Source organism: Orycteropus afer, unplaced genomic scaffold (genome assembly GCF_000298275.1).
Source record: "Orycteropus afer afer isolate SDZICR_OR568_19922 unplaced genomic scaffold, OryAfe1.0 scaffold00374, whole genome shotgun sequence".
Classification (NCBI taxonomy): domain Eukaryota; kingdom Metazoa; phylum Chordata; class Mammalia; order Tubulidentata; family Orycteropodidae; genus Orycteropus; species Orycteropus afer.
Window position 1 is genome coordinate 1,029,571 of NW_006921961.1, and position 18,346 is coordinate 1,047,916.

The following is an 18,346-nucleotide window of genomic DNA, read 5'->3' on the forward strand; positions in this document are numbered from 1 at the left end:
AATAGTCACAGTATCTGTAGTCTTTGCAGATCTGATTAGACAGTTTGCTGACTTCTCCTGGTGGTTCATTTCTCCAGGTATTTTCACTTTTTTATTAGGGACTTAACATGTAGGTAGGAATTCTCACACAAACATGTAAGACTTCTAATGTCCAGAAGCCTTGGGTTTAAGTTGGTGTCTCTGGGAGTTGCATATTCTCTTGCCAAGTGCTCTGGAGGCCTTGCAGACCAAGGACCATCTTTAACTAAATTATTGTCAAAAGGTTGGCAGAGCAACACTGGCAGACAGAACAATACTGACCCAGATCTGTATGAGAGTAGGATTGTGGTTATGCATTCGTAAGGGAAATATCTTTTCTTCTTCTCTACCAATAAACAAGGTCAAGTCTGGAGACTTTTTTTTTACCATATTTCTTTGTGGGGCCCCACCTTATTCAAGTGTTCCGTGGCCTTTCAGTAGTCTTGGCATTATGTGGAGGTGACAGAACTTGCCATTGACCCTCTCTGCACACACATGTACCTACATGGCTGTAGGCTGCCTGGGAGCCATGGGTGCTCAGGGACAGCTGTTGATTCCACACAAAATTACCTCTCTCAAATCATGCTTTCTGTCATTTTGTTTCCCTTAGACTTTCCTTATTATTATGCCTCCTTAGCTATTCATTGTAAGATCTGTTTTTATCATTTTCCAGGCATATTTAATGTTTGTTGAACGAGGTAGCTGTTTTCAGAATGCCTGTTTCTCATGTGGTCATAGATGGAAGTCTCAAGAACTGATTCTCTTGTCCTGTGTTTGCTTCTGAGTCATCTGTTGCGTTCTGTTCTAGTCTCTACTCAGACTCTGCCTCTTTCCAAGAGTTAAAAGCAGTGCTTCAAACCGGTTCACTCTGATGTGACCTCTGGCTGTTAATTTGCATTTCCACACAAGACATACTAAATCAGAATCTGCATTTTAACAGGGAGCTCTGGTAGCATAGTGCCTAAAGGCACTGGACTGCTAACTAGAAGGCTGGCGGTTCAAACCCACCAGCCACTCCTTGGAAGGAAGATGGGGCAATCTACTATCCATAGTGATACTGCCTTGAAAACCCAAGGAGGGGCCACTATGAGTGGGGTCCCACTCGACAGCACATAACAACAACAAAACAATTTTAACAAGATCCCCAGGGAGTTTGTATATATACATAAAAGCCAAAACTGGTTAAGAGACAAAATTTTGTTAAATGGAGAAAAGTAACTATTAGAATCATCCAAGCTGATAAGATTTTAAAGTTATAAAACATTGTTCTAAGCTGGTTTTTTAAGTAAAGAGGAAAATATGACAAGTCCTACCCAGATGTCCTTAATTAAGATTTAAAGGGTTAATTTATACTGTTCTCAGGAAGAACAGTGTCTTTTCTGGTATCGAATTGACAGATGGGTCTGACATGGAACATTGCATATGAGGGAAAAATTCCAAAATCCTATCAGCATGCCCTGGTGACATATTAAAGTCACAAACACCAGGAATCCCTTCCACCACCACTCTGATCTACCCTCCTCCCTCCACCACATTCCCACCAGAGCTTCATGTTTATTGACTCAGAAAGCAGGTCTGGCAAAATATCCCTAGATGATCCTGGCAATCAATCAGGTTTAGAAACAAATACCATGCAGTGGACTTTGATTAAGATAATTGAACTTGGTCTCAGTGATCTTTGAAAGAAGTTGCAGAAGTGGAATTCATATAACTGTTTCTTGTCAATCTTTGAAAGAAACTGAAAATTAAATTAAAATGCTTTTGTTTTTTAAACGTTAGGCAAATTGGCAAGGGGTTAAGATGCTGGGAGTCCAAGCACGTCACTGTCTCATGATCTAATTTGAGAGACGTTCAAACTTCAGAAGGATTGAATGGATACATGTCTCATAGGAAATACCATTTCTCTTAACTCTTCTTGATAGGGTCTAATTAGAATTCACATTACAATTATAGTTTCTCATGTAGTTCTGAAGGACCTCTGGTGGTGTAGTGTTTAAGGTATTTGTCTGCTAACTAGGAGGTAGGTGGTTTGAACCTACCAGTTGCTCTGCAGAAGAAATGCTGTCTACTTCTGTAAAGATTTACAGCCTTGGAAACCTAAGAGGGGTCGCTGTGAGTCAGAATCAACTTGATGGCAGTGAGTTTAGTTGTCTATCTATCTATCTATCTATCTATTTAATATAGGTCTGAAGTTCAGGTATCTGATTCTCCTTATCAAGACAGAAATCAGGCAAGCAGTTAACAAATTTTCAAAACATCTGTGATGGATATTTATGAGCCTCACATGGGATCTAATAATTTCATGTTATATACAGCACACATTATAGATGGTTTTATCTGAATTTCTTTTTCAGAAAAGCAGATACTAAGGATCTGTTGAGCCAAGGAGTGAAGTGATAGTGGTGGTGGTGGTGGTGGTGAGGGATCCACTATTGTTCTCATGAAGCATCAATTCCAAGCAAGCTGATTTCCTAAAGTGACCACGAGAGGGCATAGTGGTCCAATGCAAATCATAAAGTTTTCTAAATTCTTTGATCTTAATTTGAATGCTGAAGTATACCCACTAAAGACGTGATTTTTGTTTAGCACAAATAAAAAATCCCTTCTTCTAAATGGCAGGCAGACCATATATATTTTTAAGAGTAATTTGATTCAAGATAATAGTCGACACAGGCACATTTATACCAGTTGCTGTTGAGTTGGTTCCCACTCTTGGTGATCACCTATGTCTCAGAAATATGCTCTGTAGGATTTTCAAACCAAATGCACCGCTGCTGTCAAGTCAGACCTGACTCACAGCGACTCCTCCTTGGGTTTCCAAGGCAGCATCACTACAGAAGTAGATTACCCAACCTTCCTTCCGAGGAATGGCTGGTGGGTTTGAACCGCCAGCCTTCTGGTTAGCAGTCAAGTGCCTTAGGCACTACGCCACCAGTGGCTGATTTTTTTGGGAAGAGGTCACTTGGCCTTTTTTCTAAGGTCCCTCTGGGTTGATTTTAACCTTCAACCTTTTGGTTAGCAGACAGGTATATTAACTATTGGCACCACTCATTTACTGTCCCCTTATTTGAAATGGGAAGGAAGCAAGCTCGTAAGATTTATGTGCTTATTTAATATTACTGTCTGATCTATTCTTATTCACCATTATTCCCATGCTGAGAAACCAAAAAACCAAACCCATTGCCACTGGGTCTGTTCCAACAGACCCTATAGGACAGAGCAGAAAGGCCTCGTAGATTTCCAAGGCTGTAAATCTTTACAGAAGCAGACATCTTTCTCCCACGGAGTGGCTGGTGGCTTCAAACCACTGAGTTTTTGCTTACTAGCAAAGTGCTTAACCACTGCACCACCAGGGCTTCTCCATAGTGATAGCAGGATGTAAATTCTGCAACTAGTGTTTTCAGTCTGCTCCAGTTTACAGAATCAACGATCAAAGGTCAGCGAACAAGTAAACACTCTTTCTTTGTTGTAGGTAGATTATTCCTCAAGATGAAAAAGTACTTTAATCAAAGAATGTGAAGGTCAGACATTGAGCTCGTTTGCTAATCATGTAGAGTGCAAGTGCTACCTGTTAAAGCTAGCGTGTACTATTGCACAAATAAAATGTGGGTTTTGCTGTTTTACATTCTAAATCTTATTCTGTGTCTATTTTCAAGTGACTGCTCTTTCATCCATAGCCTTGAAGAAAAAGAAAAAAATTACAGATCCTAGATATTTAAAATACTGCTGTGATTAGATCGCTTCTGAGCCATTATTGATCAAAATCATCTTTCTATAGATTTGAAATTAGAAAAACAAAAAGACTTTGTGAATTTTTTAAAAAGGCAATATAGTGAGATTGACATTTTTACAAAGATGGTTAGCTTACATGGAAGGTGTTTTAAATGTCTGATAGTCTTCCCTCCTTGTATAGGACAGTAAATCCAAGCGAACAACCTTGAAGCCAATAATTCTGGATGAAATTGTAGATGCTCACAAAGAAAAGATCAAGAAAGTGATTGAGAGAGAGAGCGTGGCACCGACTGCGCACCTCAGACTCTATGACAAGTACGAATTTTTGGTCACCAGGAAAGCCGAACAAGATGTTGATGCTTTCCTTGCAGAAAATCGTAGTTATGAGAAAATAATAGATGAAATTCGCAAATACCAGAAACTAATGGAGGAAATACAGTACACATCGAGAAAGGTAAATGACCCCTGTTTTGTGTAGTGTACCTAATGATCTTTCCCCAGTTTTATTAACATGTATTTTTTTTTTTTTTAATTATGATTTGGGTGAACGTTCAAATTCACTTTCCATACAGCAATTCACACACACGTGTCACATGACATTGACTACAATTTACCCCAATGCAACAGCTCCCCTCCCACTTCCTCCTCATAGTTACCTCTTCCCTGTGTCCATTCTTCCATGCACTCCTGACCCCTGAGCTGTCTCCCTGTGCATAAGCAGCGCTTTTTTCTCCCATGATTGTTCTCTCCAAGGAGTGCATCTACTTTGGGTAAATGTTCAACTCATATGCTTGTCTACTGTTTGGCTGGAAGCCACAGGTGTGGGTTCAATTCCAGATCTGAAAGGCAGCTGGGGGCCATAGTCTCAGTGGTTCCACCAGGCTCTATTGCACCAGCAAACCTGGTCCCCCCCCTTTTTTTTCCAAATGATTTTGAGTTTTGTTCCATGTTGTTCTCCCACTCTGTCTAGGATCTCTTCCACAGATCCCCCTCTGAGTGGTTGACAGTGGTAGCCGGGCACCATCTAGTTCTTCTGGTCTCATAGTCGTATAGGCTGTGGCTCGCATGGTGTTCTAGTCACAAGGACTAATTGGTTCCATGAATCTTTGGTTTTCTTCATTCTTCTTTGCTCTGGACGAGGAGAGACACATTGTTACATCTAGATGGCTGCTTGCAAGTTTTTAAGATCCCAGTCGCTACTCGCCAGTGGAACAATGTTTTGTGTAATATTTAACATGTATTTTTAAAACCTACCGTGGAAGAAGAAGACCATTATTATCAACAGGAAAAATATATTTATTGAGATTCTGATATGGGCCAAGAATTGTGACACACACATAGCTGCCATCTAGTTGACTCTGTCTCACGGTGATCCCATGTACAAACAGAACAGGATGCTGTCTGATCTCCATCTTCATGGTCACTGGCATGTTCAAGTCCATCTTTATGGCTGCTGTGCTGGTCCATCTCATCTAAGGTTCCCTCACCCTTGTTGGCCCTCCACTTCACCAAACTGATGTTCTCCTCCATCCATTGTTCCCCCATTATGACATGTTCGAAGCAAATGAGTTGGGCATTATTCTGGTGTGACCCATAAGGTTTTCATTGTCTAATTTTTAGAAATAGGTCACCAGGCCTTTCTTCCTAGTGTGTCTTAGTGGGGAAGCTCTGCTGAAACCTATCCACCTTGCATGGCCCTGCTTATATTCGAAACACCAGTAGTATAGCTTCAAGCATCACAGCAACATTGAAGCCACCAAAGAGCGACAAACTGACAGGCGGCGGTGCAGTCTTCCCACTTTTCTTTTGCTCTCTATTAGTGGAATATATTTGAATTTTCCTTCTCTGACAGGTTTCCACTTTACACAAGTTCTGGCTGTCATAAACCCTGGGACTAAGGAGGTAGATGAAACAGACATGTTTCTTGTCCTTATGGAACTGATAGTCTAGTCCCACAACACTAACTTTTAAGTAATTAATATAGTTTGCCAAAAAAAATTCTAATATAATTTTTTTTTTGCTTTAGTCTTTATAAATCCTCTTGAAAATATGGTAAGTGCATCAAAGTGTGATTACTTCTGGTTAGTAGGATTACTAGTAATTTAAAATGTGCTTCTTTTGTCTGTTTTTTTACATTTTGCAAATTTTTGTCATGAACAAAAATTTTACTTTTTAACACAGAGAAAGGAGCTCTGGTAGCCTAGTGCCTAAGGCATTTGACTGCTAACCAGAAGGCTGGGGGTTCAAACTCACCAGCCACTCCTTGGAATGAAGGTTGGGCAATCTACTTCTTTAGTGATTCCATCTCAGAAACCCAAGGAAGAGTCGGTATGAGTTGGATCCGACTCCATGGCAGTGAGTTTGGATTTTTTTGGTTTAAATTCTCCAGAGTGTTTATATCCATCATTGTCCTGAAATATAGTTGGCTACTGAGATAACAAATCCTTCAAAGGAACTTAACAAGAAGGTTGTTGTAGAATATATATGTATATTCAGAAAATCCCCCTGCATTATATTTGTTGTTGTTGTTGTTATGTGCCATTGAGTCATCTCCAACTCATAGCGACCTTATGTACAACAGAACGAAACACTGCCCGGTCTTCACAATCCCTACTACACCTGAGCCCGTTGCTACAGCCACCATGTCAATCCATCTTGTTGAGGGCCTTCCGCTTTTTTTGGTGACCCTCCACTTTACCAAGCATGATATCCTTCTTCAGAGAATGGTCCCTTCTGACAACATGACCAAAGTTGGTGAGACAAAATCTAGCCATTCTCGCTTCCAGGGAGCATTCTGGCTGCACTTCTTCCAGGACAGATTTGTTCATTCTTGTAGCAGTCCACAGTACTTTCAGCATTCTTCGCCAGCACCACAACTCAAAAGCATCAACTCTTCTTCAGTCTTCTTTATTCATTGTCCACCTCTCACATGCATATGAGGTGATTGAAAATACCATTGCTTGGGTTAAGCGCATCTTAGTTTTCAAGGAGATATCTTTGCTCTTCTGCACTTTAAAGAGGTCTTTTGCAGCAGATTTGCCCAATGCAGTACATCTTTTGATGTCTTGATTGCTGCTTCCATTGGCATTGATTGTAGAACCAAGTAATATGAAGTCTTTGGTAACTTCAGTCCTTTCTTTTATCATGATGCTGCTTACTGGTCTAGTTGTGAGGATTTTTGTTTTCTTCATATTGAAGTAATCCGTTCTGTAGACTGTAGTCTTTAATTTTCATCAGTAAGTGCTTCAAGTCAACCTCACTTTCAGCAAGCAAAGTTGTATCATCTGTGTATTGCAGGTTGTTAATGGGCTTTCCTTCAATCCTAATGTCATGTTGTTCTTCATATAGTCCAGCTTCTCAGATTATTTGCTCAGCATACAGATTGAATAGGTATGGTGAAAGGATACAACCCTGATGTACTCCCTTTGTGATTTTAAACCATGCAGTGTCCCCTTGTTCTGTTCGAACGACAGCCTACTGGTCTATGTACAGGTTCCTCATGAGTACAATTAAGTGTTCTGGAATTCCCATTCTTCTCAATGTTATCCACAATTTGTTGTGATCCAGACAATCGAATGCCTTTGTATAGTCAATTAGCACAAGTAAACATCTTTCTGGTATTCTTTGCTTTCAGCCAAGATCCATCTGACATCAGCAATGATATCTCTTGCTCCATGTCCCCTTCTGAAACTAGCATGCATTTTTGGAAGTTCTCTGTCAATATACTGTTGCAACCATGTTTGAATTATATTCAATAAGATTTTACTTGCATGTGATATCAGTGATATTGTTGAATAATTTCCACATTCTGTGGGATCACCTTTCTTTTGAATGGGTGCAAATATAGATCTCTTCCAGTCAGTTGCCCAGGTAGCTGTCTTCCAAATCTCTTGTCATAGCCAAGTGAGTGCCTTCAGCATGGCATCCTTTTTTTGAAACATCTCAATGAGTATTCTGTCAATTCCTGGACCCTTGTTTTTCGCCATTTCCTTCAGCACAGCTTTGACTTTTTCTTTCCATACCATTAGTTCTTGATCATATGCCACCCCCTGAAATGGATGAACATCGACCAGTTCTTTTTGGTACAGTGACTCTGTGTATTCCATCCATCTTCTTTTGATGTTTCCTGCATCATTCAACATATTGCCAAGGAATCTTTCAATATTGCAATTCGAGGCTTAATTTTTTTCCTCATTTCTTTCAGCTTGAGAAATGCTGAGTGTTTTCTTGCCTTTTGGTTTTCTAACTCCAGGTTTTTGCACATTTTATTATAATAATTGACTTTGTCTGCTCAAGCTGCTCTTTGAAATCTTCTGTTTAGCTCTTTTATCCTGTCAATTCTTCCATTTGCTTTAGCTACTCTCCATTCAAGGTCAAGTTTCAGAGTTTCTTCTGACATCCATTTTGTTCTTTTCTTCCTTTCCTGTCTTTTAAATGACCTTTTGCTTTCTTCATGGATGATATTCTTGATGTCATCCCACAATTCCTCTGGTTTTTGGTTATCGGTGCTCAATGCCAATAATATATCAGACAGTGTTTCTCTGCTGTTCATAAGGTTTTCACTGGCCAATTCTTTGAGAAGTGGATGGCCTCTTCTTTTTCAGAGCCTATCTTAGGTTGGAAGCTCCGCTGACCACCATGGGTAACCCTGCTGGCATTTGATACACTGATGGCATAACCTCCAGCCTCAGAGCAACCCTCAAGCCACCAACAGAAGACACACTGACAGAAAGTTTGTCTCCCTTAGTTGTTCCAAACCATCCCATCATTTCCCGGCCTCCCCCAGGTGCGTCAACACCTGCCTGCTGGTGCCTGGCTCCTCATGCTTTCTTAGATCACAAAAACATCAGTGTTACAAGAGGGAAAATTGTGGGAATCTTTTATAATTTTTGTTTCTTTTCATGTTTATAAAAAACTACCTTTTAATGTTGATGCTACAGACTGTTCGTTTAGGAATGTTTGAAATGCACTGTGAAGAATTAATCAGAGCTTTGGTGAAGCGATCAGATATTATTTGTGGAAAACTTATAGCTAAGATGTTCAGAGATCATCAGGAAGTAAACACAAGGTATTTACATAATAATGATATTTTTGTTTATTTATTAGCTACTTCATCTAATTAAAATGGTATCAATGAATGCTAAACAGAATCACTATCAGTTGAGGTAATGGATTACAGTAGTTTCATAAATGATTCAAAAGAAAAAATAATAATGGCGATGCTTATTTTTGTTTCATTTGAAGTGTTCGTTTGTGATTAATAGCATTATTTTTTCACCACACATGTGCCTTTTCAATGGTCTGATTTCAGATAGTATTAAAATATGTTTGCTTCTCTTTTACACAAGTCAGGTGGATGTTATCTGGCTTCAGAATTTTAAATTTGTGTAATCCAAGTGGATTTTCAGAGTGGGTTTACACAGTAGTTGTCAGGGGTCTTAAGGAACCCTCAAATTTGACACTACATTTTACTATAATTACTCTTGAAGGCCATGGTTACCTGTCAGCTTAGTTGATAGCTCATTTGCAAACATGGCAGTTTTTAGGAAAATTGTCTAATGTTAAGTAAATTCACTGAATACTACTGTGTAAATCAGAATATCTGTTTATTTAAGACAAGAAGTATAACTAGTCCTCTAAGAACTGGTACTAGTGTTGCTCCAGGAACCTCTCATCTGGTATCAGTTACATAGAAAATAGCCAAATAGAGTATGTTTTGATGATTATGGTATCAGAGAAAAAAAAAAAAATGGTCATTAAACAGAATATTTCTTTCAGGAAGCAGAGAACCCTGAAGGAAGCTTTATTTACCTACCATGCGTTGGGTATAAGACGAGGCACTTGGTCTCTAAGTGTGACTAAAATTACTCAAAAGAGAAAATAGATCTACAAATTGGCAGGTTCCGTTATGGTGCTGTAGATACTGCACTAAAAAGTAAGCACAAGCTACACAGGTGGAAAAGAGAAGGATAAGATTAATTATTTTCTTTCAGGGTGGAGTTTGGGAGAGATGGAGGAATTTAAGGAAGGCTGTAAAGAGGAAGTAATGTGTAAATTTCATTTCGAAGGATGAATAAGAGTTTGCTAGGTGAACAAAGTGGGTGAAAGAATTCCAGGAAGAGGGAATAAATAATATGTAAAAGGCAGTGAGGTGTGAAAAAGGCATGGCATGTTCCAAGACCTAAAAGTGGTTTGTGTTGCTTCTACAGACAGGGTGCGAGAGAGCAATCAAAGGTAAGGCTGAAGAGGGAGGCACCATGTAAACGAGGACTAGGTAGCGAATCTAGGATGCTTAAAGAATATATTTAGAAATGAAATTTCATTATAAATGTGTAAGACGGATTTTTTCAATCTTCAGATTATGTGATGAATTTGAGAGGATAGCTGAAAAAGCTCTTAGCACCCCTCCCAATACAGCAGAACTGATGGAAATGAAGGTACTGTTGATAAAATCTTTCTAGTTGTGGTGTGTCAGTTGTTTACTGCCACAATGAGGCTGAGTAACAAATTACTCCCAAAGTTAAAAGAGAAGCTCTCAATAATAAGAGTTTATTTGTTTTAGATCAGGAGTCTGCTGTTTGGTGATGTAGGCTGAGCTCGCCCAGATAGTGCTCTGGCCTCAATTGAATAACTCACATATGTGGAGTCAGCTGGGTCTCAGTTGGGTTGACTAGTGTAACTATCTTTTAGCAAATTTACTCTGTTCCACTTGTCTCTCAGACTGCAGCAGGCTACTCTGGGTAGGTTCTCATGGCAAGGGAGAGGGTATAAGAACAGCTGGGACCTATTGCACAAGTGCTTTTCAAGCTGGTATCACATCAGCTGACATTCACTTGGCCAGAGCAAGTGATATGACCATAGAGTCAGATTGAGAGGATGCTATTAGGCATAGATACCTGGAGAGGTGAAATACTGAACCCATTAATGCAATTATCTACCATGATACTTTTGAGAGCAGTATTAATTATTTTCATACCAACAAATATAAACCAGGGCTTTCCCAGGCAAACTTAGGTGCACTGTCACCTTTTATATTTTTAAATATAAATAATAAATAATCTTTAAGTAATACTTTATTTTGTCCTTTGTACAAGCTATCTTTTGTTACATATTAAAATTTTTGTGATAGTTAGCTCAAAAATATAATGTTTTAAACATAGGATTTATGGTACTGAAAATATTAAGTCTCACTTTCATAATTTTTAATCTTCTATGTTTTATGTCCTCATGATGGCAGATAAAATAATATAAAACAACTAGTTAATCACTTTTTCATTTTATTCCCCTTTCATTCTTATAATATATTAAACAATAAGATTTATTCTTTTTCATTTTCTAGCATTCCCCAAATCCAGAACACTTTTGCTTTTAGATTTTAAAGTATTTAAGTTAACCCAGAAAAACATGTAAAATCATTCAAAACTTTGTATACACAGAAACTTACATAAAGGATTCAAAAGATTACATACATTCTTTGATAAAAAATTTGTCAAAATCATTAGAACTAATTTTTACCTTATTGGCATCTAAAAAGAGTTTGTTTTCTTTTAAAGTGTTTGTACAAAATTGATGGCCTATTACCACCAATATAGGAGCTCTGGTAGCATAGTGCCTAAGGTACTTGACTGCTTACCAGAAGGCTGGCTGTTCAAACCCACCAGCCACTCCTCAGAAGGAAGGTTGGGCAATCTACTTCTGTAGTGATACCACCTCAGAAATGCAAGGGGTTGCGGCACATAAGAAAAACAACAACATTACCCCAATTTAATTTATTAAATTACCTATCATTTCACCCTTGATTTGAAATATGCTTTATAAATACATACATACTCTACCACATATTACGTTTTCATATGTATATGGATCTATTTCTGAACTCTGCCTTTTCTACTCCATCTTCTGTTCCTGGACCAGACCAACCGTTTTTTCAATTACTGCAACTGTATAGTATGTTTTGATCTTTGGTAGGCTTAATTTCTATCATTTTTCTTTTTCAAGATTATCCTTGATATTCTTGGGTATTTATTCTTTCAGAGAATTTTAGAATTATATCAAATTCAATTTTAAAAATGCCATCTCAAAACTGGGCATTGCTTTGTTCTGTTGTGTTTGGAGTTGCGATGAGTCACAACTTGATGGCACCTAACAATTTTTTGACATGAACTCTTCATGAAAGTGCCATTTCTCCTTTGTGTTTTCCCTCAGGCTTACATTCAGAAAGTGGAGGCCACGGACATGATTGAACTGGCACAGAGATTAGTGGACTCCAAAAACTGCCTCGCCTTCCTTATTGAGTGTGCCAACTTTTCTCCAGCAGACATTAGGCTAAATAATAGTGTTTTCCAGTGGTATGGAAGAATGGGAGAAATTTTTGAAGAACACAGGAAGATCATTAAAGAGAAAACAGAACAATATCAAGAAGGTCTTAAGGTTGGTATCATAGATACATTTTTTATTTTCATTTTCTGGAAAATTTTAATTTTTTACATGACATCAACTCTTACTTTGATGAGCATCTATTTTAACTTTCTTACACTATAAATGTAAATAGAAGACAGTGTACATAGTATATCTTTGATAATGCTCAATGAATGATTAAGAAGTGAATGAGCAGTATATTGATTGACATGGGGTCAACTGATTTTTTCAGAAAAACAAAATTGATAAAAATGATTTTTAACAGGGAGAAAACATTGGAACCTGTTGCCCACAAATGACCATTGATAGAAACTAGTATTTATCTAGTGTTCCGTTCTGTTGACGTAGGGTCACTGTGAGTCAGAACTGACTTGATGGCACATAACAACAAGAGCAACAACAACAACAATAGTATTTGTCTTAAACAGCTTATAATGCTAGTTTGAGTTGGTTATTTATTTTCACTGTTTTGAATGTGAAAAGTGCCTTTACATCTTATAGTCATTCAAACTCTGCTACGTACTGTGCCCAGAGTATTTTAACATTCAGTAACTGTAACATTTTTTTTGTGTGTGTGTGTGTCTTATGCACAAGGTGCTTTGTGCTACTTGGCTCAGTCTGTCCATCCTCATCTCCTGCTTCTTCTAACTCCTTGCTCTTGACTTTTCAGTGACCCTGAGCAACATCCAGGCCTCTGGATGTGCCATGTTTTTATACACCTCTCGTCTCTTGCACTTCTTCTCCATTCATCCTGGAACACATACCCCTGCCTCACACACATACTTGACTATCTGGCATACTTAGTTTATTTTCCAAGAACCCTCTCAGTCAGTCCTCAGGAGGCTTTTCCTTCATGTGTGCTGCTCTTTTAAAATACCTTCACCAGTATCCTATCATTTTGTTTATATCTTCATGTCTTCCTCCACATTAGGCAACCCACTCCATGAGAGCAAGACTGTTTCATTTTCACTTTTTCTGCATGTGTGTCTCCTCTGGAGCTAGGCAGGGATCAGCACACAGTTTTCATGAGCACACCAGAGCTATTTCTGAACAAAAGGTTGAGAGTTTTTAGTTTTATTATACAGATGAAGAAACTAAAGTTCTCAGAAGTTAGGAGACTTGTTCCAGGTGAGCCAGTAGAGATGTCTTTTGATGATAAGCCTCACTCCTCTTTACTGCATTACAACAAATATAATTTATTGGCAGAATATGTTAGTTGGAGAATAATTCATAGACTAAATGTATGTATGTCTTTATCTAAAATATATAGTCTATATTTCTGTATTATATTTAGCCCATTGTGAAATTAAAGCAAACTTATGGAAGGTGTTATGAATAGTAAATATTAGACACGTTATATAAGTGAATATTAGGTGTAGAAGTTACAGTAAAATAGGCACTTAGAAAATTGCTAGGTAATCTAGAAGTTTGTTATTTGTTCTAAAGTATGCTATTCCACCAACTACACATAATATTGATGAATTTTTTCCTCCCATTTTCCTTTCCCCACTGGGGCCAATATTATATATTTGCCAGGAAACTAGAGAAAAGAAGACAGAAATCAACCTAGATAATCTATAAAGTAGAAAATCTATTTTTGAATAACCTAGATTTGACTTTTGAATATTTTATTAAGAGCTATTTTTTAGAGTCACTTAATTTGGAATGCCTCACCACTGAAAATTTTGTAATAAGTCTTTGTCACTAAGAAAATCACACACTTGTTTTATGTTATATTTTATAGTACATATGTGTACTAAAACTGTAATGTTTAGACTTTTAAATCTGAGAATATTTGCCGTATACATGTCATGTAAAGAGAGTCCATAGGACAAGAAGAATAACCTATAATACTTGGGTTTAGTATTGATAATTAAAGAGAGTATCTAATATCAGAATACAGTTAAAGAAATTGAGGTGTTTTTCCTTCCCAATTGTTAGTATTATACCACAGATATCTTTACTTACATCCCTTAACAAATTGGTAAATTCTTTTAGCCTCAAACTTTATTATTATGAGATATTTCAAATCCTTATATTAGTTAGAGTAATTTCTTCAGTATATAGAATACTAGAGTTTAACACATTCTTACTCATTTTATTAGCTAGCTCTTCTTACATAGATCATATGAGGATAACCCTACCTAATTAGTGAATTGAAGGCTGCTAAGTTCTTGATGTTTTACTCCATTAATTTTTAATCCTGACTCTTAAAATTCCTGCATATTTTAGATCCCAGTTATATTCCAGATCATCTCTTTATTATTTTACCAGTGACAAAATATAATAATTACATTAAATAATAAAAATTGTTATGTAAATCATAATATAAATTGTTATAATATAATTCCATAATAAAAATTATTATTATCTAAGAGTTCTGAAAATTCTTACAAATGGTTAATTTTTCACATGGCATTAGGGGTTTTAACTTTTCAAACTAGTAACAACTACTATTGCTTTTTATTAGTTACGCTGTGAACGGTTTCAGGAGGAACTGGAGAGTTACTCTAAGCAGGCAGAAGAATTTTACAGCTTTGCGGATCTTCAGGATGTACAGCGATACCTGAAAAAGGCTCAAATACTGAACGGAAAGTTGGATGCAGCAGCAGACAAGGTATAATTCTCAAATTCTGAAGATGAATTAGTTCACGTGAGAAGGTATTGGATTTGTATTAAGAAGCAGATCAAATAAATAAAATAGCTTAACTACATTTAATTAGAGAATAACATGAATGATCCAAGTAGATTTTACAGACGGGTTCTAGGAGGAGCAGCACTGGTGTTTTCCTGGCAGTGATAGCAATTCAGTGGGCTCCATCTTTCACTTTAAAGAAAGCGCTCTCTCTTGGGCTGCTTCTTAATTTTCACAGTGCATTATTTAATAATTGTCGTTACACTACGATGAGAATCTGTATTTTTGTGCAGAAGCAAGCAAATGATTCTTCTTGTTGGAAACTGCTGTGAGTTGCCCACCCCATGCTAATATCAGAATACAGTTAAAGAAATTGAGGAAATTTGTTGAGGGATGTAAGTATATCTGTGGTATAATATTCCCAATTGTTAATATTATATCACAGATATAATTACATCCCTTAACAAATTGGTAAATTCTTTTAGCCTCAAACTTTATTTGTTGTTGTTGTTGTTATGTGCCGTTGAGTTGGACCCGACTCATAGCGACCCCTCCTTGGGTTTCCGAGGCAGTATCATTACGGAAGTAGATTGCCCCATCTTCCTTCCAAGGAGTGATTGGTGGGATTGAACCACCAGCCTTCTGGTTAACAGTCAAGTGCCTTAGGCACTATGCTACCAGAGCTCCTAAAACTTTATTATTATGAGATATTTCAAATCCTTATATTAGTTAGTGTAATTTTTTCAGCATATAGAATACTAGAGTTTAACACATTCTTACTCATTTTATTAGTTAGATCTTCTTAGGTAGATAGTCCTGCATCATCCACACAATCGATTGTGGATCAGACCTTTGTGATCCCTGTAGGGTTCTCACTGGCTGAGTTTTAGAAGTTAGATCACTAGGCCTTTCTGAATAGTCTGTTCCAGTCTGGCAGTTCCACTGAAGCTTTTCAGCATTGTAGCAACATGTGAGCCTCCACTGACAGACGGGTAATGGCTGCACATGAGGTGCCTTGGCTGGGCATTGAACCCTGTTCTCCAGCATGGAAGGCTAGCATTCTACCTCTGAACCACCAGTGTCCCCTAAGCAAATGGTGTAGTGCCTAAAGCACTGACTGCTAACCAGAAGGGAACAGTTCAAACCAACCAGCCACTCCTCAGAAGGAGGACTGGGCAATCTACTTCCATAGAGATACTGCCTCAAAAACCCAAGGAGGGGTTGCTATGAGTTGGGACCTACTCGATGGTGGTGAGTTTGGTTTGGTTTGGTATTAAGTAGTTTTTCCATCTTTGCAGAGGCCAGCTTAGATTTAACTGCTAGTTTTTAAATTAGACTCACTATTTTTTCCCACCAAGCCACCTTGTTCCCCATACAATTCCAGAAATCAGATTTCTCATTAAAAATAGGTGTAAGGGGAGGAAAAGCCACACCCTTTGCTATGTAAGATTTTGGAAATTTTTAATTGTGTTTTTTTATAAAGAGAGAAAATAAGAAAATGTACTGTATCGTGATGCTGTACCATTTTTCTTACACTGAAAGACTTTCATATCTTACAACTTTAGGTAATTAGATAGTTTGTAATAATCATAAATATATAAATGGACATTCAGAAAAGAGAAATTCTAATTAAAAAAAATTTGAGATCCCCTGAGATTTTGAATAATCTGCATAGTTTATGTTTGGGACTCACACTTTTCAATTCCATAGATTTTTCCTCTGACTCATTTACACTCTCACATATTTCGCTGCTAAGCTAAGAGGAAGTTAATGCCTGCTGTGTCTCTTACGTTATCCTCAAGACCCAATGCAGGTTGCGTCTTTTTCGCAGCATCTGTGACCGTATGATTTCAGCATGATTACCCTGGTCTGAGTGATAATGTTTTTTTGTATATACGATTCATTGTATGGATCTCTGGGTGGTAGAGTGCATGTGCTCAGCTGCTAACCCCAAGTTGGGAAGTCCACTCAGAAGCACCTTGAAAGAAAAGCCTGGGGATTGACTTAAAAACCAGCAGCTGAAAACCCTGTGGAGCCCAGCTCTGCTCTGACACACACGGGGTTTCCATGCATCAGAATAAAACAGCAGCGAGTTTTCTTTTCCTTCTGTTTTATAATAAAGAGATCCTGCTTCAGGATATCTCTTCTATTGCTTTGTGTTATTACTGAGCAATTGTTATTTAATTATCCAGGCATGGGTGTGTCGCCTCCTGAGCTGGGATTACAAACTCCTTGGAGTTGATACTTTCCATTACAATACTCTTTTTTCTACTTTCCTAGCCACTAACACAATGCTGTGCATATTGAAAGTACTTAAATTCTTCTCAGTTACTGAATGAAGCTCAATCTTCTCTTAAATTTTAGGCCAAAATCTAGAAAATCGGAACAGTGATCACTTCTTATTTCTTCTTCATTACAACTCCCTGAAAAAAGCCAGTCTCTGTTTTCAGGAAGTTGTAATGAAGAAGAAATAAGAAGTGATCACTGTTCTATTTTTCTAGATTTTGGCCTAATTTAAGTTTAAGAGCTTTGTGCAGCTTATTTTAAGTCCATTTTGAAGTCAGTAATTTTAAAAGTTTAGTTTTAGATTTTTTGAGTATCACTTCAGAATAATAAATCTAATACCCATCCTTACAGATTGAGCAATTTAATGCTGAAGAGGAGGCATTTGGTTGGCTACCATCAGTGTATCCTCAACGTAAAAAAATCCAAGATGGTTTGAACCCCTATCTTCGTCTCTATGAAACTGCTGTCGAGTTTGGCAACAAATACAGAGGATGGACAGAAGGACCCTATCACAAGGTGAATCCAGACCAAGTAGAAGTAGATGTTGGCAATTACTGGAGAGGACTATATAAGCTAGAGAAGACCTTCCACGAGTCTCCAAACGCATTAGCAATCACAAAAAAAGTAAGAACAAAGGTGGAAGATTTCAAGCAGCACCTTCCTCTCATTCAAGTGATCTGCAATCCTGGTTTGAGGGCCAGGCATTGGGATGCCATGTCCAACATTGTTGGTTACCCTCTGAAGCCATCAGATGACTCTACTGTCTTCTCTTTTTTGGACATGAATCTGGAACCATTTTTAGATAGATTTGAAAGTATTAGTGAAGCAGCTAGCAAAGAATATTCTCTTGAAAAGGCCTTGGATAAGATGATTACTGAATGGGATGCAATGGAATTTGCCATTCTTTCTTATAGAGAAACTGGGACATTTATTTTGTCATCAGTTGAAGAAATCCAGCTGTTGTTGGATGACCACATAATTAAAACACAAACTATGCGAGGATCTCCTTTCATTAAGCCTTATGAAACACAAATGAGGTAAATTGATATTTATATTACAACATTTATGCTGTGTGTATGTTACCAAGAACACTTGCATTTATGTATAATATTTTTTAAATGGATTCTGCATTTCATTCTTAATATTTTTTTTTTTTTATTATTATTAGGATTTGGGTGAAGATTTACAGAGTAAATTCACTTTTCATACAGCAGTTCACATATAATTTGTCTCATGTCATTGACCAAAATTTACAAT

General features: G+C 37.6%; 1 protein-coding gene across 1 annotated transcript in view; it reads left to right on the plus strand.

Annotated features, from left to right (window-relative positions):
• Positions 1-18,346, plus strand: part of DNAH7 (dynein axonemal heavy chain 7) — a gene marked incomplete at its 5' end in the record, with an annotated part of 302,031 nt that overhangs the window by 26,757 nt on the left and 256,928 nt on the right. The window contains 6 exons of the mRNA XM_007953149.2: positions 3,932-4,204; positions 8,691-8,818; positions 10,109-10,187; positions 11,956-12,180; positions 14,639-14,785; positions 17,441-18,126. Of these exons, the coding sequence (XP_007951340.2) occupies positions 3,932-4,204; positions 8,691-8,818; positions 10,109-10,187; positions 11,956-12,180; positions 14,639-14,785; positions 17,441-18,126 (1,538 nt within the window). The remainder of the gene's footprint in view (positions 1-3,931; positions 4,205-8,690; positions 8,819-10,108; positions 10,188-11,955; positions 12,181-14,638; positions 14,786-17,440; positions 18,127-18,346) is intronic.